The sequence below is a fragment of the Odontomachus brunneus genome, unplaced genomic scaffold, assembly GCF_010583005.1.
Source record: "Odontomachus brunneus isolate Ranch 3 - 2012 unplaced genomic scaffold, Obru_v1 Obru_scaffold_015, whole genome shotgun sequence".
NCBI classification, from domain to species: Eukaryota; Metazoa; Arthropoda; class Insecta; order Hymenoptera; family Formicidae; genus Odontomachus; species Odontomachus brunneus.
In genome coordinates this window covers 3,057,674-3,084,496 of record NW_022639465.1, presented here as the reverse complement: position 1 = coordinate 3,084,496, position 26,823 = coordinate 3,057,674, and the positions used below count along the sequence as shown (strand labels likewise).

Sequence of the window (26,823 nt, the reverse complement as noted above, 5' to 3'; positions counted from 1 at the left end):
TATATATATATATATATATATATATATATATATATATATATATATATATATATATATATATATATATATATATATATATATAAGATTTAGCCGTAGAAATAAAAACAGCTTCCTCGATTACGATTGATCAATGCCCGTTGTTGCATTCAAAAGATGAACGCGCACCGGTCGCCCATCTAGTGGGCGCATATTCACCTAACCCCAACCTAACCTCAACTGTACCGAACGTCAGCAGTGATCGTAGGCGCGTACACACAGTGACAAACGTCAAGCGCGCACTCGGCAAGAGAACGCGAACTCGTAGGCTAACGCGACTTTGTTGCGCTTTGTTGAATGATTCATTCGCGTTGCGTGGACCGCGTGGACGCGAATTATGGCGCACCGTAAAAAGACTACGAGCCACGACGAGTCCTGCCATCGATCGTCGTCGTTACGAAAAAACTCGAAACACTACGTCGCCGACGCCGAGCATGTCGTCTTCTCATCGTCCTCGTCGTCCGACGAGGAAGTGGCAGCCGTTTGCCGCGGCGGACGCCGAGACTCGTCATCGACGGATCATTTTGTCAGAAGTCGCGGCGACGTCGTCGTCGCCGAGCAGCCGACAGGTTAGGAGAGCTCCCTCGTCTCGCCTCTTCTCGACGACTCGCTCGTTGTTTCTCCCTTGTTGTTTTTCCTTTCTTGTTTGAATAGCACGTACGATCGTTTTATTTCCACAAAAACCCAACGAATGATGACGTGTCGCAGGTCAGGAGAGCCGAGAGCGTCGCGAGAGCAATCCCTTCAGTTTCAAGGTCTTTTTGAAGAACGACACGCAGAGCGGCAATTCCTATCACAATACCGGAGCGCGACCAAAGGTGTACTATACACCGGCGTCGAGTCCTGGCAGCCACGAGGCCACTAAGGAGACCGGGGTTTACTCCTCCCGAAATCCTACGGAACTTCCAGACTTTGTGCAGGATCACTTGGTCATAGAGCAGTGTTATCTGAACGAACCAGCCGCGCAGCAGGTGCTGCTCGACGTGGACAATCTTCCGGACTTTGCTCTGAACAGCATGGAACAGCAGAGGCAGCCGCGACTGCGAAGCGAAAGCGGCAAGAGGGACGACTCCAGTGTTCTGTGCGATCTGCCGTTTGATCTCACCGGCATGCTGGACAAGGGCTTGCCTTCTCACAGAGATCGTTCCAATCACTTGGACCTGCCTACCTTCGAAAGATGTCCCACGCTCGCTTATCGTCCTGAACCCGCAGGTTCTTTTCTTTCACCAGCATCTTTATCATCCGTGTCACCTTGAACTCACACTTTTTTTTTTCATTTGCAGACTTTCCCTTTGACTTGCCGCTGCCCCTTCCCGGCAGCCACGAGGCACGCGTCGGTACCGGTGCGAGTGCGAACACACGGGACGAGCCGCCAACGAGCGAAACGAGCGTCCACAAGTCTTTGCCGGACTTTTTGAGCGACGGTCCTATACACAACAGAACGACGGATGCGGAACCCAAGTCGAGCATGACGGAATCTACGGAAAGATGGGTGAGATGATCATCGCACACTTGGATCAGCTGTTGTCAATCGGTAATTACGGTAATGCAACGAAACGTCGCGTGTGTTGCAGCTCTCGCTCGAAAACGAAAGATTACGTCGTGAATTGGATACCGCTCGAAGGCAAATCACCGAAAAAACGGACAGGTAATCAATCACTTGCGAGTAGATATCACTTGATCGGTACACGACGCGCGCTGATTCACAGGATTCGTTCGTTGGAGGTTGAACTGCTATCCAGACAAGAAGTCGAGCACGAGGAAACTGCGCACTTGGAAAAGGCGATGGAGCAGGTTGAAGATAATTTGAAGCAGAGTACAGTGAGTATAGATATACAGTTGATATAGATATAATTTTTATATGGCTATTATTCTGTATGTCTCTATCTTGTAGAAGAGAGCAGTCAACGCTGAAAGCACCGTCGCATCACTGAAAAAGGAAATTAAAGCTTTGACGGTTAGCACGCACTTCAATAACCATCTTTCTATATAATAAGGGATGAGATATGACACTAACGTAGCGATCGGATTGTTCGATTCAGACAGAGATATCCCTCTTGCGGTTGGAGAACAGCGAACTTCGGGCCGGTGTTGCAGCAACAACGGGACAAGGCGAGTCGAGCGCAAATGCTGCCAATACCAATCGTACCGTCAAAAGACTCGCCCGGGATTTATTCGCAGCTGCGTCGTCGGCCGAAGTGTCGCTCAGGTGAGGAAATATTCAGATGATCTGCAAACCACGACGTAACTAGAAGAAAATAAATCCGATATCTGTTTATACAGACAACTGATGTCCGGTGTGGACAATCTACGAGTCCTCGCGTCGACTTTAGAGAACGTGGATAGGATAAAAGACTGGACCAAAGACTTTTTACCTGACTTTGAAGAGGACAATGCCACCGGTCCCGCTGTATAATGAGACTCCCTACGTGTATATATATGTATATACACAACACACGTATACACACACACACACACACACACACACACACACACATATATATACGTTGTATACATTTGTATTTTCGCACTATCCCATTTTTGTCGCTCCTCCGTGTATCCTACCGTTATCTCTACGCCAGGTGTTTCGCTGTTGTCGCGAAAACTAGTTGCGTCAGCGACAACTGTTAACCGTTTCCTCGCCGTTCTAAAACCGAATATCCAGACGGATTTGCATAGTCGCATTATGCGTGCATGACGCGTGTAGCGATTGTACTTTAGATTTGTAATTAGCCTAAAATGTAGAATGCGGCCTTTGATTTCTTTGTGCGTGCACGTTGTGCAGCTACGCGACACCGTCCGGACTTGATGCGTTGTGCAACGTCGCGCGTCTGCGAGTGCAATGAGGTATACACTCATCCGATCCAATCTTGTTATCTGCGTTCGCAGAATTAAATTCCCACTTTTCACTCGTGTAAAACCGTGTAAAACCGCCGCCCATACGACTCGACAACACAAGCGACGTGATCGCTCTGAACACGCGTAAATACATATTATTTATAAAGCATTCGTGACAAATTTTTATATTTTTGCGTTTGTGAATAGTCTGTGAAGACTTGTGCTTACTCGTTACCATGACACAAAAATGTACATGTATTTCTTATACGATATAGATTTCTACGCGGTCTCTCTTTCACGATTTTCAAAGGAATATATTTTCTTAGTTGTATATTGTTGTACATGCGAACAAAACGAAAACAAAAAAAAAAGAAATGAATGTATGAATTCAGAATCACATCGTAATTTCGAATCTCGTAACAGTGCAAAATCAAACGAAAGAAGCCGACAAAAGTGACGTTTTGTGCGCGTCACAATATGCAGCGCGCAATATAACCCAGAATATATTTTTTACAAGAGCATATCCTTACGACGTATACGACGTGCAAGGCTTTAAATAGATATGAGACAGATTATACATTTAGCGTTTCCATTACAGTTCAGTAAATTTATCGATAAATTACAGATTAACGATGAATACACGCACACGCGCGCACACACACACACACACACACACACACAGGGCATTCTAGATTCGTCTCCGCAACGTTTGTAGGAACGTAGAACGGATTGAGTATAAAAATATACCGTTTTGCGATATTTGCAATATATCTCGAGATATTAATTAAAAAAGATTTGTGCATTATCGCGCACAATCATGTAACAATTTTCTTTCATTAATAACTAAAAATCGACGTAGTTATTTACAAAATGATTAAGGACTTCTTTGTTCAGTTTGATCTAATGTACGGCACATATCACCAGCTTATCTATCATATCGCGCTTGATCATGCACTAATCTTCTTTAATTAATATCTCGACATTTATTGCGAATATCGCAAAACAGTGTGGGACTTTTATATTCATCTCAATACGTTCCTACGAGTGTTGCAGAGACTGGGATCGATATTGGATGCATAAATACATACAAAGTGCGTAATACATTGGCAATGAGAAAGATTGCGATCCAAATTAAACAATTATACGTCCACATACATACACGCGCGCACGCGCAACGGCAGGAGAAAAATTAACGGTGCTTGCTCTGTCAACTTTTTTATTTGGCACTTCCGCAGGGTATCGAATAAAAAAGTTTGAATAAGAGCAAAACAATTATTCGATCTACGTAGAAGATATAGGGTGTTCCGAATGGGGATTTAGTTCCCTCTCGACGACAGATTCTATCACAAATTGCAAGCTGATATTTTTTGAACAATTATATTGCATATGACAGAGTAATCGAAAGAACGGTGCGAGATACAGATCGTAATAAACGTATACGATTGCACGTATAAAGATCACAATAAATTAATAAGTCAATAGAGAATATCCTTTGTATTCACAACGCATGTGTTAGACAAGGACGAAACATGGCGAATATATAATTGAAAACGCAATAAATGAAAGGTGCTTAAACACCAAACTGATCAAAATCTAAGTGGTGAAATAAAAACAGCAAAGTAAGTAACGATCGGAACGTGTTATTGCAATCCCTCAAAGATACTCAACAGATCCGTTTGTGTTTCAGTGTGACTGGTCTGCGTGTTCAACCAGGATCTGCAGGCGCCCATAGGAATATTACAGCCGGCCTCGCATATCAGCGACTTGGTTTGCGTCTCGGTAGAGACGGTAGTGTCGTCGTGGGACCAGGCGGTCTGCGTCTGTATGTTGGACATCAGTCCCAAATCGGAAGACAGCATTTCGCTGCAGGTCTGCGTGCACGTGTTATTGTATAACAGTTGCTCCATGTTGTCGAGATTGTCCGTGGTTTGCGTCTCGATGTTGGAACTTAACGTGAAAGAACGCGACAGAGACTCGGAATAAAAGTACGACGGCGAGAACGCCTGCTCGGTCTGCGTCTCTATGCTACTGAATCTGTCGTCGAACGCAGTGGTCTTGGCGCCGGTCAACAGAGGATCCACCTGGGACGATATGCCGGTCTCGGCGGAGACAAATGGGTAGCCTTCGACGTAGGGCAATGTCATCAGCGCCACGCTGCTTTTCGGCACGCACTGTATGAGAGGATTGCGACTATGCTCGTAGAGCGTCTCGAATTCCGTTTGCGTGACGCTGTCGTTGAACGTCTCAAACATATCCTTCTCGGGTATCGTCTGCGTGCCCGACGTGCTCTTTTCCTCCCAAAAGTCTTGCAGTCCAACATCGTGACGAAGCGGTAACGGGCTCGCCGGGAACAAGTTGGCCGGCGCAAAGTTACTGCCGAGATTGAGGTCTTCCTTCAGCAGCGCATGCTGCACCGACTGTTTCGACGACAGCGTACGACTGGCGCGCGTCACGCGCTTATGCATTTCCGTCGTGGTTTGCGTCTCCATCGATCTCCCACTGTTTTTCTCCTTGTAAAAATCGTTGGTCTGCGTTTGCTTAGATATCCGACGTTTTGGGTTGCAGTGCGGATGATTGTTATTATTGAACTTGGGCGGACTCAGTATCTTTCGGTTTCTCTTGTAATCGTCCGTCTGTACGCCAATGTCTGATGTACTTTTCGCTATAGTGCCAACGTTCTCGCTGTTTTTATCGGATTTGTCTAGACTAGGCAATATCGTCACGGGCTTGTTTATCGTTCCAGTCGGTAGGATGATTCGCATTGTCTTGGAGTTGGTACATCTACAGAGACAAATTCAACCAATCGGTAAATTCTGCCCAACTATACAATTTTATACACACACACACACACAGTGTAAAAAAACCATTTATATAATAGATAGTATACACCATACTGTGTAAAAAGGTCTTAGTAAACATAGATTGAAGACTCAATTATTTCTGAGATATAATTATTATATGTGATCAATATGGTGTGTACTACCTATAATATGAATGTTTTTTTCTTAACACTTTGTGTGTGTAGACATACATACACACACACACACACACACATATATATATAAATAAATTTACCTCAAAGAACCTTTGTATTTCTCTGTTATAGTATGTAAGGATCTCTTTGCATGTGTGAGCAGTGCTTCGTATGTAGTATAAGTTTTCAAGCAGGAGCATGTAAATTCTATACCACAGACTCTCATATGTCCCTCCTTGGCAGCTTCAGTAGAGAAGCTTTTGTTGCAGAGATTGCATGTATAAGTCTTCTCTGCATGTACTTTCAAATAGTGCTAGAAGAAAGAGTAAAGATTATATATATGTATATGTTGTCGATGATGTTTCCAGTGACAGAGCTCGTTTTCATAAACAACCTATATTAAAGAAGGAAATTATATGCTACAAGATGCTCTAATAATGTCTGCAACATCTTAAACGAGAATGTGAAAACAAGTACTCTCATTTTATGGGGATGTCTCACCTGTTTCAAGTACTTCATGGTGCTAAAATATCGCTGAGAATTGATGGCATAGACACAGGATTGCACCGGACAGTGATAACGTACGTTCTCCTTCGCAGTTTTATCTAGGTTTTTACGCTGATGCACCTTGAGATCATGCAGCCGGTAGCGCGGCTGATTCCGAAACACAAGGCCACATTGTTCGCATTTAACACTGTTGACTATCACACTCAGTTCCTCCGGCGAAGGGCATATCGTTTTCTCGCACAACGACGTGCTTACCGTCGACGGTTTCTTCGCCATTGGAGGTTATGTTCGCGCGCTACTCGCCGACAAAACGTCTATCGATATCTGCAAAAGACATCCCATACAATTTCTAACGAGTATATATTCTTTCAAATGACGCGTCTCTCTATTAAGATTTATCAATAATTTCGCAAAACTTGTCACTTCCGACGTGTAAGTAGCCGCAAAGTGACTTTTGTACCGAGGTTGCATTCCAAAACATTTTTTTTTGAGGAAAATTTTAAGTTGCGTTCCGTTTCACGCATTATGCGCGCATTGCCTACAATATACGTGACACGAACTATAGATAAATGCGCGCATATGCGTGAAACGGAACGCGGCCTTACTCAATAACTATAGTTCACGTTACATATACTATAGAGTATGGAGGTAATTTCCTCAAAAATGCGACCCGAGATATTATGATTTAGCGTGAGAATCGTAATCGCATAAAAAAGACAATCTCAACTAGTCGGAATCATATTCTTGTTGATCTTTGATATCTCAAACGATTCATTAATATTTCCGTTTATTTAACCTCATTTTCGTTTTCAATTCAAATTTCAAACGTATCTTTTCAGGTAATTCGAGAATAACCTCGTTGATATTCGATTAACTTCACGACACAGTTCGGACTACGTAACGTGCAGTGAACTGAACCTATACTATGCTCTAAGCGTACGTCGGACATCGGACGCGATGTGAATCCTGCAGAAGAGGTTATGAATATCGTCTCTAAATTCAAACCGTTCAAGCCGATATTTTCAAATCGAATAGTACAACAATAGAAAAAGAGAAAACGATCCCTGGTTACACGACATTTTCCCGAAAAATAGATGGAAAAATAGTGATACTAACAAAATCCCCTAGGCAACAATTCTAATTTCTGCGAATTAGTGACACTATTGAAGTAGCAAGTCCATGAATTTTGCAGAGTCGTTTGACATATGCGTGTGTATGTGTCGAATAACAAACTGTCACTAATCCGCAGAAATTAAAATTGTGTTGCCTAAAGGTTTTTGTCGGTACCAAGATTTTTCCATCTAATTTTCGAGAAAATGTCGTGTAACCCGATCCCTGTTTTCCCTTTTACTCGGCCCGTTTCTTCCCATTTGCCTAATAGAGGATTCACACCGCGTCCGATGTCCGACGTACAACGTCCAATATCCAGTAGGAGAACAGCTTTCCAATGGAGAATTGAATTCTCTATTAGAAAGCTGTTCTCTTATTGGATATCGGACATCGGGCGCGGTGTGAATCCTGTATAAGGCCTGGGAGGCCAGCTTTTCTATGGTATAAAAAAGCTGCGCAACGACGTCTACCGATCCGACAGTTGTCGGTACGCATGTACAGAATAGCACTTCTGGTTGCACCAACATTATTTTGACTTTAAGCGAAACTTAAACATATGTCTATCTTTATCTTTCTTTTTATATAAATAAAGATAGACATATATTTAAGTGTCACTTAAAACCAAAATAACGTTGGTGCAACCGGGCCTGAGCATTCCAGGGCCCCTATTCTTGTAATAGTTGCGTATACGTAAGTTTTACTGCGCAAGTTTAATCATACTATAAAATTGCTGCGCGATTAAAATTACGTATACGCAAAAATTTCAAGAATAGGGGCCCTATATATATATATATATATATATATATATATATATATATATATATATATATATATATATATATATATATATATATATATATATATATATATATATATAGAGTTCCCTAATTATGCGTCACAAATTATTGTTTATCCGTTAAAAATGAGTAATCGCTAATCAGCCGCAACTTTGACAATTCGAAGCGACGTGAATTTATCCAATAGTCGAATTCATCTGTCAGTGTGGCGCTGCTTGTCACGAACAAGTTGTCCTGTGCTAGCCTGATTGGCTGGCTACTTAGTTAACCCGGCTCGATCCGTCTGTTCGGTTGAGTCGATCGACCTTCCTGACCAGCGGCGACGGCGGCGACAGCGAGCAGTTAGTGACTTCTATGCGACCGACAAAAGTCGACCGAATTCGTATACACAAGTCCACGATCGCTAGTGCACGCGTGATCAGTTACGTCCGTTCTCGTACGGTAGTGAAACGGTATAAGATTGTGTCTTAGTTTTTCGAATCGCGTTGGAGCCCGCGCCGGTAGCGAATCATCCTGACGAGTTCGGACACACGAATCGCGGACTGCCTGTCATCTAACGGTAAGATATCTTTATCATCGGCACGTTTCAGGTTTTTCCGCAGCCATCGCACGACAGGTATATGCCTCGTAACCGTGTTATTGATTTTTACCTGGAATAAGGGGGAGTAGGGAGGGAGGGAGGGAGAGGAGAGAGACGCACGTAATCGAAAGCACACACAACACGCACATACCGCGGCCGTGGGCTCTCGTGTCCACCCGCATGTCGTCACTACCAGACCCAGATTATTTAATCGTGTTGTGTCGTCGTTGACAACGTGACCGAGCTCCCTCGAGTATTCGACAGTGCGTCAACAAGAATTGAGGATTGTAGAATTGAGGATATCGGCTGAAAAACTCCATATCAAGCGCGCTATCAACGCGTCATTCTACCTATATCGCTCTTCAGATATACAAGGTTAGAAGCGCTCGCCAAGTAGCGCCGATAATGAGCTTCGAAAAAAACCAATCTAAAATCGCTGCATTGTAACGTTTTCGCGTTTTTCGCGCGGTTGCTCTATAAAAGGTCGAGTTTTTTAATTCATCGATGGATTCATCGCTGAATTAAAAAACTCGCCCAAATTCATCCAAGATTCAAGCGTGATCATTGGATGGTCTAGGAACTTTTAAAAATCAAATTTCGTTCTCGCGCGTAATGCTTCAGAGTTCTTACACAAGAGTCAGAGTTACGATACATGCGACGGTAAAGCCTTGATAGAGCAATCAAACTGACATTCATTCCAGTGATCATCATCTCGGGGTCGTTGTCTTCTTTAAAGAGCGGAACTGTCGCGAACTTGATGTTACGAAACATGTTTCTTTAAAACATTCGATATATCTCGGTCGTCTGTATTTAATTTCAAAATTATGCGTCTAGGCGACAAAAGCGAATCGTAAGCCCCGCGTATTTATCAAGGCGAATCAAATGAGTCGCGACGTAGAACACTGTTATCTAACCGGATTGTTAATGGCTGCATAGAAAGCTGCTTTGCAACTGTTGTAAAATTCGTGAATCTGATTGATACATGCTTTTGGATTGAAGCAAAATTAAGAGCATATTCCAATCAAATTCACGAATTTTACAAGTTTACAGTTGCAAAGAAGCTTTCTCTGCTGAACGCAACCAATCAGCCAATCAGTCAGTCTATCAGCCAGCGGGTACACCAAGTTTGCGGAAAATTCACAAGTCAGGGTTCCCGCAATTCGACAAGGTTGTTTAGTTTTGAATATGAGCTTTGACGATAAAGCAACGAGAGATTGGTCGAAAAGAAAAAGAAAAAAAATATATATACACACGTCGCAGGAGATATTTGTAAGTTTAACTCTTCTGCAAGAATTCCGCTTGTAAAATCTTTAATTAAAAGAAAAAAAAACTTCCGCAAAAGGCTACAATAACAGGGTTCCTAAACGACACGTCAGAACACGAGACGAGCACCGCTAGACAGTGGTATACAGTCTCGAAGGGACTCTACTTCGAAGGTGACCACGTCGAAAATCGATCAATAAAAGGCGTATACGTGTATGTACATGTAATTTTTTCTCTTTTCCTTTCTTTCTTAGACCAATCTCACGTAATCCCTTCCCCCGTCTCCCTCGTCAGATCTCGCAAAACAGACACCGGTTCTAGCAGATTATAGCATCATCACGCGTATATAAAAAATCAAAACTGCGTTTTTATCATTTAGTTTATTGTACACAAAATGTGACGGAAGAGAAGACGATGTGCAGCACCGTTCCCATTTTCCCTGGCGAACCAACCGAACCGGACTAGAGTTGGGAAGACGAAAGGAGAGGAAAGGAGAGAGAGGAGGTCGTGAATCGATAGCGCGCGCGATTTCAGCGTTTCTCAGCTGGTGGTGCTTCTATCCCCTGCATCTTCTCGTCGTTAGCATTTTTCCTTCCTGGTCAGCCAGGAAAACTCCGAGAAAAAACGTGGAAGGAGAGACATTGAGAAGAGCGGTCATCCTCATTCGCGATGAGAGACACCGGCAACCAGGCCAAGTACGAGCAGCTCTTGGACGACGCCGGTCTCGAAATCCGCAACGAGGACAAAGAGCGCAACGACGACGAGAATGCGACACTAGAGGAGGTGAGTGATCAAAAGTTGATCAAGATATTTCGACGCGAATTAAAAAGAAGACAGTATTATTTCCGGACTAAATAGCCGAGATCCATATCTTTAGAAATTGGGGATATCACGTTAAAAAAGATTACACGGAAACAAAATGTCAGTTAGGGTAACTGATTTCTAGAACCAGACGAGAAACTCGTTAAGAAATATCTTCGTTACTGTGACTAAAAAAAATCCGTCCGAACATTCAGCTGCATTAAAACTCGATTGAGATAACTGAAAGCAATTGAGTAGAAACCTCCTATAGAAATCTTTCTGCTTCTACAACCAAATTTTTCATCTATGTCCTCAAGTAACAAAAAATTCAGTTACACTAACAAAGTTCTTTCTTTTGTGTACAAAGAGAGAGAGAGAGAGAGAGAGAGAGAGAGAGAGAGAGAGAAATTATGTGTGTGTGTGTGTGTATATGTCCTCTTAATTCCCAATAAGCTCGCAATAAGTTTTGTTTTTTTTTAAATATACATTGAAAGCAACTTAGTTCTTCCGTTGACATTATATTCGTACAACATCGAATATTGAGCAAATAGAATATCGAGTACAGTATAAAGAGAAGTAGTACGGCTAATATTGTCGGGGGTCAAAGGGTTCTTCGCCAAACGTATGTCCGATTGTTTTGATATCGATCGAATGGTTCGTTAACACACGCCAGCGCGAGCATCGAGCACGGGAAAATTCTCTGATGTAGCAAGTAATACATGTACTTACTCGAAGACATGTACAGCGTTTCCGAGGTAATCCAGATATTCGACTTGTTATCGTATCGATCAAAGATTCTAAAAAATATCACCGATATTCACAGCCGAATTTGCATCATAAATTAAACGAACAACAAGACTCCATAATCCCCTTAATAAATTACGTGTTATATTTCATCAAAAAATTCAATTCTGTATGCTTAACTTATTCTCGATTCAAACGCTCCAAATTGCTTATGCTATCGCGAGGTGAGGCAAAGGCTCCATTTTTACAATACAGCGTTAAATGCATAGTCGACATCGGCTATATATATTTACCCATCGACCATTCGATTGGAATGCAAAGCCAGACTCAAGCGGATAATTATAAATTTCCAGATAGCATAACGAATTCTTAAAATATTTTTAAAGTTTTCTCTTTTCCTGAATTGCAATCCTCTAAGAATTGAAATTAAAAAGAATACTATAAAAATAATTCAGGAAGTTACACGACTGAAATTCCTGAGAACCCCTTGAAGTATTCATATAGACCAATATTTAAGAACAGAGAGAGAACTACAAAATACCCAACAAATATCATCTACCAGCAACATTATACCGATATTCTGATTCTTCACTCATAAGCAAATATTGAAATAACCCGAAAATGCTAATATTTTATAAAAAAAAAAAAAAAAATACTGGCATCTGAAGTTTGCGAATATTTTGTACACGTTCGTGCCCCACCGTGGTCCCGAGCGATTGTCGGCAGGTCACCACCCATTATCCGCGTCTCTCAGCAGCCGCGGTCAGCATTGCTTGACCGAAAATCGCGCGGCAGGCAACTATCCTAATGACTCTAATGATATTCTTGGAATTTACGCTTATACAGGATATATCTCAGACTCTTCTCTGCAATTCTTATGAAAACGTAGAACGAATTGAGGTGAACATAAAAGTTTTATACCATTTTGCGATATTTGCAATAATAATTGAAATATTAATTAAAAAAGATTAGTGAATGATTATGCGCGATATGATAGATGAGCCGTATATAAGCGATAATGCAACAAATCTTCTTTAATTAATATCTAAAAATCTATGTAGTCATTCGCAAAATATTAAAGGATTTTTTGCTCAGTTTGACTTAATGTATAAGTATACAACGAAAGACAGCATCACTACAGCTCATATCTATTATTCATTAAAATTTTTTAATTAACATTTCGACTATTATTGCGAATATCGCAAAACGGTATAGGACTTTTATGTTCACCTCAATCCTTTTACATTTCCACAACAATTGCAGAAGAGAGTTTGGGACACCCTGTATAATAGCAATATTATATGTTCGCAATGGTTACATTGTTGAGTGGAGAATTACAATATTGACATAATATTGTTGTTATTTGGTGTTTACCGAGTAACATTTTCCTGGTGAAATAATAAAAATTATTAAAATATAATCAGTCGCTTAAAAAAAAAAAGGAATCCAAAATTAAAGATAGGTTATATAAAATAAATAAGAATCGCGATTATATTCTAAAATTACGAACTAGCAATTTATAGAAATATGAAGCTGGTTATACTCACTTGTACTCATAATTCAATAGAATGTCAAAGGTTTCGCTTTTCTCTCTATTATATCGAGATGTTTATTTACGAAGAAATTTCTAATTATGCTACAACCCAACAAGTAACAGTTACATAATTGTTAATTATATTTTCCCACTCAACAATGTAAATGCAGTATAACGCTGATGTAAACGCGTATATTATATAACAGTTATATTATTATGTGGGAAATTATTACTAATAATTATGTAACTGTTACTTGGTGTTTACTAGGAGTAAACCCAAAATATTAAAAGCATTTGCTAATCATAGTGAAGTGAGGAAGTAATTGTAACAAATAAAGCATATTTATAATTCTACAATTAATCCCTCATAAATTCTCAGAATACTCAAAATACTTAATCGTGAAATATTCGTTATAATGAACTTTTCAAGATAATACTTCAAGACGATCTGATTGTAGTTGATTCGTCAAGAATTCTGCAGACATTCATTTTTCTAATCATTTAGGTATTCTTTAAAATAAATTCTCTATGAACTTATATTCATATCTGTGCTATCTGGGAATGAACAGACAGAAATCATATAGACCGTGGCATACATTGCCTACGTAAGTGAAACTCACGCATTATAACGTGCAAGGACGTGTAAACGAGAGCGTTACTGACAGATCGTGAACAGCAACGGCGACTGCCTAACGACACAAAGTATCATAATCACCTGTCCGATTATGATGTATTTCAACCTATTGGCCTATCTTTTAAAAACCCGTTCCTATGTGTATCGTGTAGCGCGAGTTGAGAACCGCTGATGTTCAGGATTTTCGAACACACTCGTCTTCACTAGTTAAGTTGCACTTTGTTTTCCTTTCCTCTTATTTTTCCCAAGTATGGATACATGATTTTGTTCTATTTTTAATGCGAAAACCACCAAAAAATACGATTAAATTCGCGCGCGTGCACACGCGCCACACACACACACACACACACACACACACACACACACACACGTACGCAACACGCACGCACGGACCCCGCGCGATATCGTGCTACCGCATGATTGAATTTGCGGGAAACTACGTCGACTATGAAGAATTTAATCAAATCGAGTCACATGCTTCTTTTCCTTTCTTCTGCGTTTATATATATATACATACGCCTATTTCTGGCGCGCAATATATCTCGCGATTGTTTCGCACGCAAATGTGTACGCGGCTTAAAAACGAGACCGGCTAGCCATCTTTAAAACCGCGCGGTTGACATGCCGTTGTCAACACGAAGGGATTTCGAGCGATAGTTTATCGATTCGGCGTCGTACTTGATGCGTATATAGTACATGTATACATACAGAGTGCTCTGTGAATTTCTTTCTTCCTCATGTGGCATGTACGGTTCTCGGTAATTTCCTCTGTAGTTTCGTGTAGACTATGACTGTGATACATTCATATTCGATACTGCTCATTTAGAAGTGATAAATTGGTTGCTTTTTTCTCAATCGCTCGTTGCATGAGGTTAGTATTCAACAAGAACGTACAGTTTTTGAGACTTGTTATTTCATTTCGCCATGTGTGTCCTCGAATCACGGTCAAATTATCGGTCTGCCATCCTAGCCGATGTCGTTGAGCTCTTCTTGTAGCGTACGGTTTTGATCGGCATTTTGCGGCGTATCGGAAAATCGTGTGATATTCTTCAAGCACAGTTACATCAGTGAGATCATATGTGACGCTAATTTAATGTTATTGATGGCACCGCGAGAGATAACAAAACATGGCGCGTGCGCGCGAATGTGTATACATATAAAATTAATAACAAAGGATTTTCTGCTCAATTTTAATCGTAAAATTGTCTTTATATTGCTCAACTTCTCTTTTGCTTCGAATTTATCATGAGTTCAGTTTTAATTGCATGTTCATTATTTAAATTCAAATAAGTTTATATTGAAGCTCAAGGATGGATAAGAGAGAGGTAAAAAAAAAAGTACAATTAAGACAACAATTATTATGAAATGGTTACTTGATTTCTAAGCTTTGCTTCTACATGTGTTTCAGACTAATGTAGAATCTCTGCTTTTAATGTATGATATTGTTTACTGATAATAGTCAACAAATAGTAAAGTATATCGCAATATCATTTTAGGACAAAGAACACAGCTCCAAGATGTGGTTGACAACTGCGGAATCAGCTAGTCTTGGGGCTGAGGAAGTAGCAGCCAGATTGCACATTGATGTTCGAACAGGGCTTAGGTGGCAAGAGGCTGACCATAGAAGGCAATTGACTGGCTTTAATGAGTTCACTGTCAAGGAGGAAGACTCACCGTGGAAAAAATATATCGAACAAGTATGTGCCTTATGTTTGGTTTGCATTATTTGTTTAGGTATATGCAATTTCAGAAAGAGCAATTTATAATAGATATAAGGAAAGCAATTATATAAGAGATACAAAGACAGCAATTATAAGATATAATTTGGATAAGTTTATGTGTAATTATCTTATATATATATATATATATATATATATATATATATATATATTATGTGTATTATTTTAGTTTAAAAACCCATTGATCCTTCTTCTACTTGCCTCTGCATTTGTCAGTGTGTGCATGAAGCAATTTGATGATGCTGTCAGTATTACTGTGGTAAGTACACATATTAAGCATCCACAGATTCTAAGAATTTTGGCAGGCATCACCTAACCATTGCTTATGTTTGTGATATATATATATATATATATATATATATATATATTATGTGTATTATTTTAGTTTAAAAACCCATTGATCCTTCTTCTACTTGCCTCTGCATTTGTCAGTGTGTGCATGAAGCAATTTGATGATGCTGTCAGTATTACTGTGGTAAGTACACATATTAAGCATCCACAGATTCTAAGAATTTTGGCAGGCATCACCTAACCATTGCTTATGTTTGTGATATATATATATATATATATATATATATATATATTATGTGTATTATTTTAGTTTAAAAACCCATTGATCCTTCTTCTACTTGCCTCTGCATTTGTCAGTGTGTGCATGAAGCAATTTGATGATGCTGTCAGTATTACTGTGGTAAGTACACATATTAAGCATCCACAGATTCTAAGAATTTTGGCAGGCATCACCTAACCATTGCTTATGTTTGTGATATATATATATATATATATATATATATATATATTATGTGTATTATTTTAGTTTAAAAACCCATTGATCCTTCTTCTACTTGCCTCTGCATTTGTCAGTGTGTGCATGAAGCAATTTGATGATGCTGTCAGTATTACTGTGGTAAGTACACATATTAAGCATCCACAGATTCTAAGAATTTTGGCAGGCATCACCTAACCATTGCTTATGTTTGTGATATATATATATATATATATATATATATATATATTATGTGTATTATTTTAGTTTAAAAACCCATTGATCCTTCTTCTACTTGCCTCTGCATTTGTCAGTGTGTGCATGAAGCAATTTGATGATGCTGTCAGTATTACTGTGGTAAGTACACATATTAAGCATCCACAGATTCTAAGAATTTTGGCAGGCATCACCTAACCATTGCTTATGTTTGTGATATATATATATATATATATATATATATATATATTATGTGTATTATTTTAGTTTAAAAACCCATTGATCCTTCTTCTACTTGCCTCTGCATTTGTCAGTGTGTGCATGAAGCAATTTGATGATGCTGTCAGTATTACTGTGGTAAGTACACATATTAAGCATCCACAGATTCTAAGAATTTTGGCAGGCATCACCTAACCATTGCTTATGTTTGTGATATATATATATATATATATATATATATATATATTATGTGTATTATTTTAGTTTAAAAACCCATTGATCCTTCTTCTACTTGCCTCTGCATTTGTCAGTGTGTGCATGAAGCAATTTGATGATGCTGTCAGTATTACTGTGGTAAGTACACATATTAAGCATCCACAGATTCTAAGAATTTTGGCAGGCATCACCTAACCATTGCTTATGTTTGTGATATATATATATATATATATATATATATATATATTATGTGTATTATTTTAGTTTAAAAACCCATTGATCCTTCTTCTACTTGCCTCTGCATTTGTCAGTGTGTGCATGAAGCAATTTGATGATGCTGTCAGTATTACTGTGGTAAGTACACATATTAAGCATCCACAGATTCTAAGAATTTTGGCAGGCATCACCTAACCATTGCTTATGTTTGTGATATATATATATATATATATATATATATATATATTATGTGTATTATTTTAGTTTAAAAACCCATTGATCCTTCTTCTACTTGCCTCTGCATTTGTCAGTGTGTGCATGAAGCAATTTGATGATGCTGTCAGTATTACTGTGGTAAGTACACATATTAAGCATCCACAGATTCTAAGAATTTTGGCAGGCATCACCTAACCATTGCTTATGTTTGTGATATATATATATATATATATATATATATATATATTATGTGTATTATTTTAGTTTAAAAACCCATTGATCCTTCTTCTACTTGCCTCTGCATTTGTCAGTGTGTGCATGAAGCAATTTGATGATGCTGTCAGTATTACTGTGGTAAGTACACATATTAAGCATCCACAGATTCTAAGAATTTTGGCAGGCATCACCTAACCATTGCTTATGTTTGTGATATATATATATATATATATATATATATATATATTATGTGTATTATTTTAGTTTAAAAACCCATTGATCCTTCTTCTACTTGCCTCTGCATTTGTCAGTGTGTGCATGAAGCAATTTGATGATGCTGTCAGTATTACTGTGGTAAGTACACATATTAAGCATCCACAGATTCTAAGAATTTTGGCAGGCATCACCTAACCATTGCTTATGTTTGTGATATATATATATATATATATATATATATATATATTATGTGTATTATTTTAGTTTAAAAACCCATTGATCCTTCTTCTACTTGCCTCTGCATTTGTCAGTGTGTGCATGAAGCAATTTGATGATGCTGTCAGTATTACTGTGGTAAGTACACATATTAAGCATCCACAGATTCTAAGAATTTTGGCAGGCATCACCTAACCATTGCTTATGTTTGTGATATATATATATATATATATATATATATATATATTATGTGTATTATTTTAGTTTAAAAACCCATTGATCCTTCTTCTACTTGCCTCTGCATTTGTCAGTGTGTGCATGAAGCAATTTGATGATGCTGTCAGTATTACTGTGGTAAGTACACATATTAAGCATCCACAGATTCTAAGAATTTTGGCAGGCATCACCTAACCATTGCTTATGTTTGTGATATATATATATATATATATATATATATATATATTATGTGTATTATTTTAGTTTAAAAACCCATTGATCCTTCTTCTACTTGCCTCTGCATTTGTCAGTGTGTGCATGAAGCAATTTGATGATGCTGTCAGTATTACTGTGGTAAGTACACATATTAAGCATCCACAGATTCTAAGAATTTTGGCAGGCATCACCTAACCATTGCTTATGTTTGTGATATATATATATATATATATATATATATATATATTATGTGTATTATTTTAGTTTAAAAACCCATTGATCCTTCTTCTACTTGCCTCTGCATTTGTCAGTGTGTGCATGAAGCAATTTGATGATGCTGTCAGTATTACTGTGGTAAGTACACATATTAAGCATCCACAGATTCTAAGAATTTTGGCAGGCATCACCTAACCATTGCTTATGTTTGTGATATATATATATATATATATATATATATATATATTATGTGTATTATTTTAGTTTAAAAACCCATTGATCCTTCTTCTACTTGCCTCTGCATTTGTCAGTGTGTGCATGAAGCAATTTGATGATGCTGTCAGTATTACTGTGGTAAGTACACATATTAAGCATCCACAGATTCTAAGAATTTTGGCAGGCATCACCTAACCATTGCTTATGTTTGTGATATATATATATATATATATATATATATATATATATGTGTGTGTTTATATATATTATATATATATATATATATTATATATATATTCCTTTGTAGGCTATCATAATAGTGGTGACAGTTGCATTTGTACAAGAATACCGATCGGAGAAATCTTTAGAGGAATTGAATAAATTGGTACCACCAATATGTCACTGGTAAATAGATTTGTGCTTTTTTGCTAGATGCTTTATTAATCATAATTTAGAGAGTGCACAATGATAATGAGAGAATATTGGTCTTGTAATAATTTGTCTTCACCTTTGAAGCAGAGCATGCACCTAAAATCATATATCCTTTAGAAGTATGGTTCTCGGAGGATATACTAACCCTTTTAAACGGAGCATTCCTTTATCTTGTTAATGAAGAAGATATAATATGCCATTGTACAAACTGTATATAAATCGTATGAAGGTGAAGTTTATTTCCATATAAAATCTCAAAGAGTTCTGTACTTTAAGAGCAATCTCAGTTGTCGATAAAATTAAACGAGAACAATCTCTCCAATATTTACAACGTTAAAAAGCACTTTTCTATACATATATATATATATATATATATATATATATATATATATATATATATATATACATATATATATATATAATGTATGTGTGTATGTATGTATATATATATATACACATACGTATATGGATATATATATATATATATATATATATAGAGAGAGAGAGAGAGAGAGTGCAAGCTTTGCATTTTGTTCTCTGTGGCTCTGAATGTTCCTAATAAAATCACTCCAAATCATTCGATCGTATTGAAGCAATTTTACATTATTCTATCGTAATACTTTGTTCGCAGCTTGAGAGAGGGCCGCTTAGAGACATTTCTCGCGCGTAATTTAGTTCCTGGTGATATTGTGTATTTAAATATTGGAGACAGAGTACCTGCCGATATTCGGATATTCGAGGCCATAGATTTAGCGATTGATGAGAGCAGCTTTACCGGAGAAACCGAGCCGGCACAAAAGTCAACGGCACCTCTGCTGAAAACCAACGGGCTAACGTCCAAAAGAAACATCGCCTTCATGGGCACTCTGGTACGCTGCGGTAACGGCAAGGTACGTAAACTGTTCAAGTCCAAATTCTCTCTTGGGAGTGATTGCGCTCTACCATCAACTTATGTTACGATCGCGCGATACAGGGAATTGTAGTGAATACGGGAGAAAAGAGTGAATTTGGGGAAGTTTTCTCAATGATGCAGGCCGAGGAGGCGCCAAAGACTCCACTACAGCGAAGCATGGACATTTTAGGTACACAGCTGTCTTTCTATTCGTTCTGCATTATCGGTATCATCATGCTGCTGGGATGGATCCAAGGTAAGGCTATCCTTGAGATGTTTACCATTGGTGTAAGTTTGGCGGTAGCCGCCATACCGGAGGGCTTACCTATCGTCGTAACGGTAACACTGGCACTGGGAGTGATGAGAATGGTCAAGAGAAAAGCGATTGTAAAGAAATTGCCAACTGTCGAGACTCTTGGTAAGTCGAAGTACTCAATCTTGGCAAGTAATCTCCATAGCTGCATTGTATCTTCAGCAGGCATTTTACAATGTTTACAATAACTTGCTTCTCGTGTTTACTTTGTGAAATTGCAGCCTGTGTTAAGGTGTAAACATAGTGAGAAGGTTTGCTTTAATCGTAGGCTGTGTTAACGTGATATGCTCTGACAAAACCGGCACAATCACGAAAAACGAAATGACCGCTACGGTTCTTGTAACGTCGGAGGGTTACATTGCCGATGTTACCGGAGCGGGATACAACGATCTGGGCGAAGTGCGAATACGAAAATGCGATAGCGTCGACCTTGCACGTGCCGCTATCAATAATTTGTTAGAAGTAGGTTGCGTGTGCAACAACGCTATCATACAAAACGATACTCTGCTCGGACAACCGACGGAAGGCGCGCTAATAGCTGTGGCCATGAAATTTGGAATGTACGGTGTTGCCGATAGGTATTTGCGATTGCAAGAGTATCCATTTTCTTCGGAGCAAAAAATGATGGCTGTGAAATGCACACCAAAGCTTGGTGAGGTATGATTATTCGAGTGCGTTGTGTGCGTCGAGATTTTATCTTATACTGTTTTCATTGTAACACCATTTTTGGCACCATTTTTACCAAGTAAATCATATAAACTGTCCTTTTTTAAAACGGTTTATCGTAGGATAACATTATTATCACCACACGTAAATACTCTACCACTAATTTACGATCCTATATTTCAGAACAGACAGGAAATCTACTTTGTGAAAGGTGCACTGGAGAAGATTCTGCCACAGTGCACTAAATATTACGAAAACGGTCAGGTATACCCTCTTAGTCAGAAAAAGGATCAGGAATTTTTAACGGAAGCGTATGATATCGGTCAACAAGGACTGAGAGGTAGTAACATTGTCCTCTTTCATAGAAAGCAAGAAATTGCCACAAATCATAGATTTATATCTCGATCGCATTTATATACATAATCTGTGATGTTGCAGTAATCGGTCTGGCACGTGGCTCTTCATTGCAAGATCTGATTTATGTAGGTTTAGTCGGTATCTGCGATCCACCGAGACCGTACGTGCGCGAATCCATCAGTATTCTGATAAACAGCGGTGTTAAAGTGAAAATGGTTACGGGGGATGCAAAGGAGACCGCAGCTGCAATAGGTACATATAAAATATCGCGAATGCTTCGATGAATTTGAGAGTCAGTCTTGAAAAAAGTATCGAGGCATATGTTGTAATCTACGAGTTACGTTTTCCTTTTTTCTCTTTCGGGCATTTTTCAGCCAGCATGATCGGACTAGACACGCTTCACAATCGGTTGTTGTCGGGAGATGAAATTGATATGATGTCCGAACACCAGTTGGAACAGTGTATCAATAACGTCAGCGTATTCTATCGCGTGACGCCGAAACATAAACTTTGTATCGTGAAAGCTCTACAGAGGAACGGCAATATAGTGGGTATGACTGGTGACGGTGTAAACGACGGAGTTGCGTTGAAGAAAGCGGACATTGGTATCGCCATGGGAAAAAACGGCACCGACGTATGCAAGGAAGCAGCTGACATGATTTTAGTCGACGACGATTTCGGTACAATCATGTGAGTACATTATTTTCGGATAATATTACAATGCATCGGAATAGGTTAGAGACAATTACAATTCTTCGGTGCTTTTATTTACAATAATTTTCTAATACTTCTTTATCAGTTAATCGATTACGTCTCTGCGATGATTTTTATTACTTTTTTTTCTTCCTTTCAGCGCGGCGATCGAGGAAGGAAAAGGAATATTTCACAACATCCGTAACTTTGTGAGATTTCAATTAAGCACCAGCATCGCTGCGCTCTCTTTAATAGCTCTCGCGACATTAATGAGCATACCGAATCCGCTAAATGCGATGCAAATACTATGGATTAATATCATTATGGACGGTCCACCCGCTCAAAGGTTGAATATTGTTCGCAATTTCGTCGTTTCGCTGAATATTCATTACACACAATTTTTACTTTTCTCGCGCAGCCTTGGAGTAGAACCAGTCGACAAGGATGTTCTAAAGCAGAAGCCACGAAATACAAAGGAACCGATGATCACGCGTCATCTCATAATTAACGTTTTATTGTCAGCTATTATAATTATTCTCGGCACGTTATGGGTATACAATAAAGAGGTAAAAGGTTTTTTCCAACAAAAAAATGCATATAATATATGAGATCAAACCACCACAGAAATTAAAGTAACTCATGAAATGCCTTATTTATCTTATTTGACGCGCTTTCAGATGGTTAACGGAAATACTGCAAGAGACACCACCATGACATTCACCTGCTTTGTATTCTTCGACATGTTTAATGCGCTTAGCTGTAGATCACAGGTGAGATAACGCATTTCCATTTCCGATCTCTATCGATGATATCAAAATAAAGAATTACAATAGTTAAACAGTGATCCTCAATTTATTTTAGACAAAATCCATATTTACAATCGGTCTATGGAGCAACAAAATGTTCCTGATAGCAGTGACGCTATCTGTCATCGGGCAAATGTTCGTCATCTATTTTCCTCCGTTGCAGAGAATATTTCAAACCGAAGCTCTCACGGCAAAAGGTAATGATATATACGCTAATTATACGGCGCATACGAACGATATTCGATATCGTGTAGCGAATCTTTGTGTCCCTTTCCCCTCCCTTCTGTTTGTCTTGAACGACAATCTGCTTTCAGATCTCTTATTCTTGGCGGCGTTGACGTCGAGTGTCTTCGTAATCAGCGAATTCAAGAAATTTTTGGAGAGACAGCTCCAGAAGCGTCGCAATGTTAACAACGGCCAATATTACAACAAATTCGAAATGGACTTTGTATGACAGTTACAGTCTGCCGAGAACAAGACGGCGGACAAAAATCATAACGAATAAGTATCGGGCATCGATACCGCTTGCTCGCGGCGCGGTCGTTCGTTCGTTAATCAACATAACTTCGCGTTAAAACTCGACTATGCTTGCACCATTCGTAATCTCACGTGTTACGCATCTATCACACGAGAGTAATAATAGCGACACTTGTGTACGTATTGATTCGCAGTGACTGCGATTTTTTCTTTTTTACCGTTTGCAAATTGCCCGACTCTATTTTCCGGCATATCGTACAAAATATATCGTTCCGACAAAACGATGTGGTAGGTTATGTAGACTGTAGCTATTTAGACTATATTTCACTATTGGTCCCTACATTGAACTCTGTTCTAATTGGCACAAGGACCGCGATCGATCACCTTCGTTAAGGTATACTAATAGTGCACGGTGAACCAGATATACGTTCTCCGTGACATATAATTAACTTGTAGAAAAGTCGTGTAGATAGTACTTTATGCGAGTATATTGTGTGCAAACTTTATACAGTTCCCATCGAAATTTCCAGTTACATTAGCTGTTCATAGCTGATCTAATTGTTCACTGGTTTTCTATTGTTATTCTTTCACCAAGTGTAACATGGCGCAGTTGAAGGAGCACTTACACTACACACGCTCGACAAGCTGTACGCTAACATAGGCTTGAAACGGAAGAAATAAACAGTTGCAGACAAATGTTTCTTTTGAGTGGCGTCACATAATTTGTGAACAATATTAACGGCCTTATGTCGTAAAAATTCTCGTTCCCTTTGGATCATAAAGATTGAGCAAGCTTAAAATTTGAAGAGGACGAATTAAAAAATTATATTATTAGAGAATGTCCTCGTAGTGACAAATACTCACTGAAAAGATGGAAGAAGAATTCGGGAATAGCTGCGATAGCTGCGAGCATTTCAATTAGAATAGAGTTCACTGTGTCACACTATGATGAGAAAACTACGAATCACCGTCATAGATGATAGCGGCGCTACTGCACATTCCACGCACGTTTGATAGATCGACGACTTTTAACGATATATTCCGTATCTATGATATAGTCGTAGACTGCAATCCGAAGCAACGTTTGCACCGAACCATCGTAATCATTCTTGTCTAATACTTTTTTCTAAAGATACTGCGACGGTTTGTATGTAAAACCTACTTAGCGGGAAGAGAGAGAGAGAGAGAAAGAGAGAAAAGCGAGAAAAGCGTCAATATTCCGCCAACGGCGGAGTTTATCATTCACTGTCGGTCAATTCGTGTTAGAAAAGAGAGAAGAAAGGGAGGGAGGGAGATAAAAAGGGGACGGGAGAGAGCGAATCATGCAGCATTTTACCGAGTATATAAAAAGACAGAAGAGAGACGAACATAATTCAAGCCGGACATACAAAGCGATTGCATTTAACAAGTACAGTTGTAATCGGCGAAAAATAAATGCTCTTACAATGTTCCTTAATTCTATGTTTGCGAAACGACGTATACTTTCGACGGCAATGCGCATCACGTTCAAACAAATTGGTCGTTTTGGGTAACGTAATTCGCAATTAAATCAACATAATTCGATTGTCGTCGAAAAGATACTCGTGTGTTGTGTTATTATATAGGCCTACACGTATCGAAGAAAATCATAGATGAGATAACTGCACACTTTTAAGTATCTTTGTTCGCACAAATTGTCTGTCGTTAACGACGCAATTGCATCACCGCGCCGTGTGAATATTATTAATGATAATTAATCGTTAATGTTACTTTAAAATATATTTGACGGAATTGACTACAACAGGTTTAGTCGACGATCAAAATTTGCAGTTATTCATTTAGCGATATGTATTAATATATCGATAGTTCTTGTAACTTACAGTTTGATCTCTTTTAGATGATTCATCTCGTGAGACGCAGGTTAACATCAACTACTTACACTCTATACTTGCAGATTTTATACTCTCTCTCGTGTGCATCGCATGCTTGCGACTATTTATATACAATTTTCAAACGTAATACTTGAAAACGAGTCGCCATGTTTTTATCAATGAATTCCCTCGAGCGCACTATAAACTTTATATTGATACAATTCGGGCCCCCCATATCCGTACAGCAACTTTCCCCTGCCATTCTCATCGTAATACGGGTAGCGATATTTCGGCCTGGAAGCACAAAGATGATTAACGATACTATTTATAGCAGTAACTTTTTTTCTTGAGGTCGCGTCGTGCAGTGTAAAATTACACGTATGTTTCGTGTGGCATATTTGCTCACTTTCACTAGCATGTCTTATGAGAGAGAGAGAGAGAGAGAGAGACCAAAAGTACAATTACTTCTCTCCGTTATAATATTTGAACATTACGATATATTTCGGGATACATCCGAAATACATACGTGTGTGTGTGTGTGTGTGTGTGTGTGTGTGCGCGCGCGTGCGTGCGTGTGTGTGTGTGTGTGTTAACAATGTAAATATTATTTACAGAGACACTTGTCTCATTCACTCACCGTTCGAAATATTGAAAATTCGGTGCTTTAGGTTCTGGAATCGTAGCTGCACTTCCGTTGATTAAAGGGAGGAAGAGAGCAGTGAACGTAATCAAAGCGATCACAGTTAGCAACTGTAAATAGGTGAACATATTTCGTCTAGACCACCGAGTTAAGAAAAAAAAGTCTATTTCATGTTTTATCTGTGACGTCTCTCGGTTCAGAAGTTGCAATGTGGATTGAAACGTATCGATTGCATTGGAAAGTCACGCTCGACGAACGATAGCTATCAACTTTTTGCCAAAGACATCGACTCTAAATCACCATTCAAAAGGAGATGTGTTTTCACTTTACAATTCCTGTGTCGTCTTGTTTTACTTACAGAAGCAGAACTCGCCATGGTAGATGATTGGAAATTGGGCGCATTCGATCGATCGCAATAAAACTTTGGATTAGTGTCGCGAGATACGAAGAGACGTTTTCTCGAAGGAAGATTTACGCGCATGTGAGTCGAAATAATTTTAATTAATCTGATAGTAGAAGCGCGGTTGCTGCTACCTGACGTGCCAGATCCGCGTCGCAACTCATTCTGACCTTATTCGCTCCCCTACTACCTCGTTCTTCCTTAGACATTGTAAAGTGAAAGTCCCCTGAACTTCTCAGCTTTTTCTCGACATATTGCGCAGATCGCATCGTAATATCAATAAATATGTCTTGCTTTTCACTTTGTTGAAAACGCCCGTGTTAAAGTGGAAGAGCCACGGAAAGAATAAAAGAAAACGATGAAATTTTTCGTCGTCTTT

At 38.9% G+C, this 26,823-nt stretch overlaps 4 protein-coding genes across 9 annotated transcripts; 2 read left to right on the top strand and 2 right to left on the bottom strand.

The window, feature by feature from the left end:
- Window positions 1-181: 181 nt before the first annotated feature.
- LOC116841396 lies at window positions 182-3,317 on the top strand. 2 transcript variants are annotated; one of them, XM_032809264.1, is made up of 8 exons: window positions 182-605; window positions 745-1,248; window positions 1,320-1,528; window positions 1,611-1,684; window positions 1,746-1,857; window positions 1,931-1,993; window positions 2,083-2,245; window positions 2,320-3,317. In XM_032809264.1, exons 1-8 carry the CDS (start codon window positions 374-376, stop codon window positions 2,325-2,327), a joined length of 1,365 nt encoding a protein of 454 aa, XP_032665155.1. In that variant the 5' UTR covers window positions 182-373; the 3' UTR covers window positions 2,328-3,317. The 2 variants fall into 2 exon arrangements, with proteins under 2 accessions (XP_032665155.1, XP_032665154.1); XM_032809263.1 differs by having other exon boundaries at window positions 184-605; window positions 2,079-2,245; window positions 2,320-3,245.
- A 1,177-nt stretch (window positions 3,318-4,494) lies between these two features.
- LOC116841474 lies at window positions 4,495-7,271 on the bottom strand. The gene is made up of 3 exons (XM_032809454.1): window positions 6,350-7,271; window positions 5,950-6,161; window positions 4,495-5,655 (listed from the first exon to the last, which is right to left on the bottom strand). The coding sequence occupies exons 1-3, from the start codon at window positions 6,629-6,631 to the stop codon at window positions 4,515-4,517; spliced, it is 1,635 nt and encodes a 544-aa protein (XP_032665345.1). The 5' UTR covers window positions 6,632-7,271; the 3' UTR covers window positions 4,495-4,514.
- Window positions 7,272-8,520: 1,249 nt separating this feature from the next.
- On the top strand, window positions 8,521-25,015 carry LOC116841473 (calcium-transporting ATPase type 2C member 1). 5 transcript variants are annotated; one of them, XM_032809449.1, is made up of 16 exons: window positions 8,522-8,821; window positions 10,485-10,888; window positions 15,315-15,515; window positions 15,727-15,816; window positions 19,226-19,323; window positions 19,982-20,240; window positions 20,324-20,660; window positions 20,824-21,212; window positions 21,405-21,561; window positions 21,660-21,830; window positions 21,953-22,268; window positions 22,432-22,617; window positions 22,690-22,837; window positions 22,949-23,041; window positions 23,133-23,274; window positions 23,392-25,015. In XM_032809449.1, the coding sequence occupies exons 2-16, from the start codon at window positions 10,775-10,777 to the stop codon at window positions 23,529-23,531; spliced, it is 2,841 nt and encodes a 946-aa protein (XP_032665340.1). In that variant the 5' UTR covers window positions 8,522-8,821; window positions 10,485-10,774; the 3' UTR covers window positions 23,532-25,015. The 5 variants fall into 5 exon arrangements, with proteins under 5 accessions (XP_032665339.1, XP_032665340.1, XP_032665342.1 ...); XM_032809448.1 differs by having other exon boundaries at window positions 8,521-8,821; window positions 23,133-25,015; XM_032809451.1 differs by lacking the exons at window positions 8,522-8,821; window positions 10,485-10,888; window positions 15,315-15,515; window positions 15,727-15,816 and adding an exon at window positions 17,278-17,328 and having other exon boundaries at window positions 23,133-25,015.
- Window positions 23,105-26,753, bottom strand: LOC116841480. Its single transcript, XM_032809463.1, has 3 exons — window positions 26,403-26,753; window positions 26,042-26,154; window positions 23,105-25,698 (listed from the first exon to the last, which is right to left on the bottom strand). The coding sequence occupies exons 1-3, from the start codon at window positions 26,523-26,525 to the stop codon at window positions 25,581-25,583; spliced, it is 354 nt and encodes a 117-aa protein (XP_032665354.1). The 5' UTR covers window positions 26,526-26,753; the 3' UTR covers window positions 23,105-25,580.
- Between the last annotated feature and the right edge of the window lie 70 nt (window positions 26,754-26,823).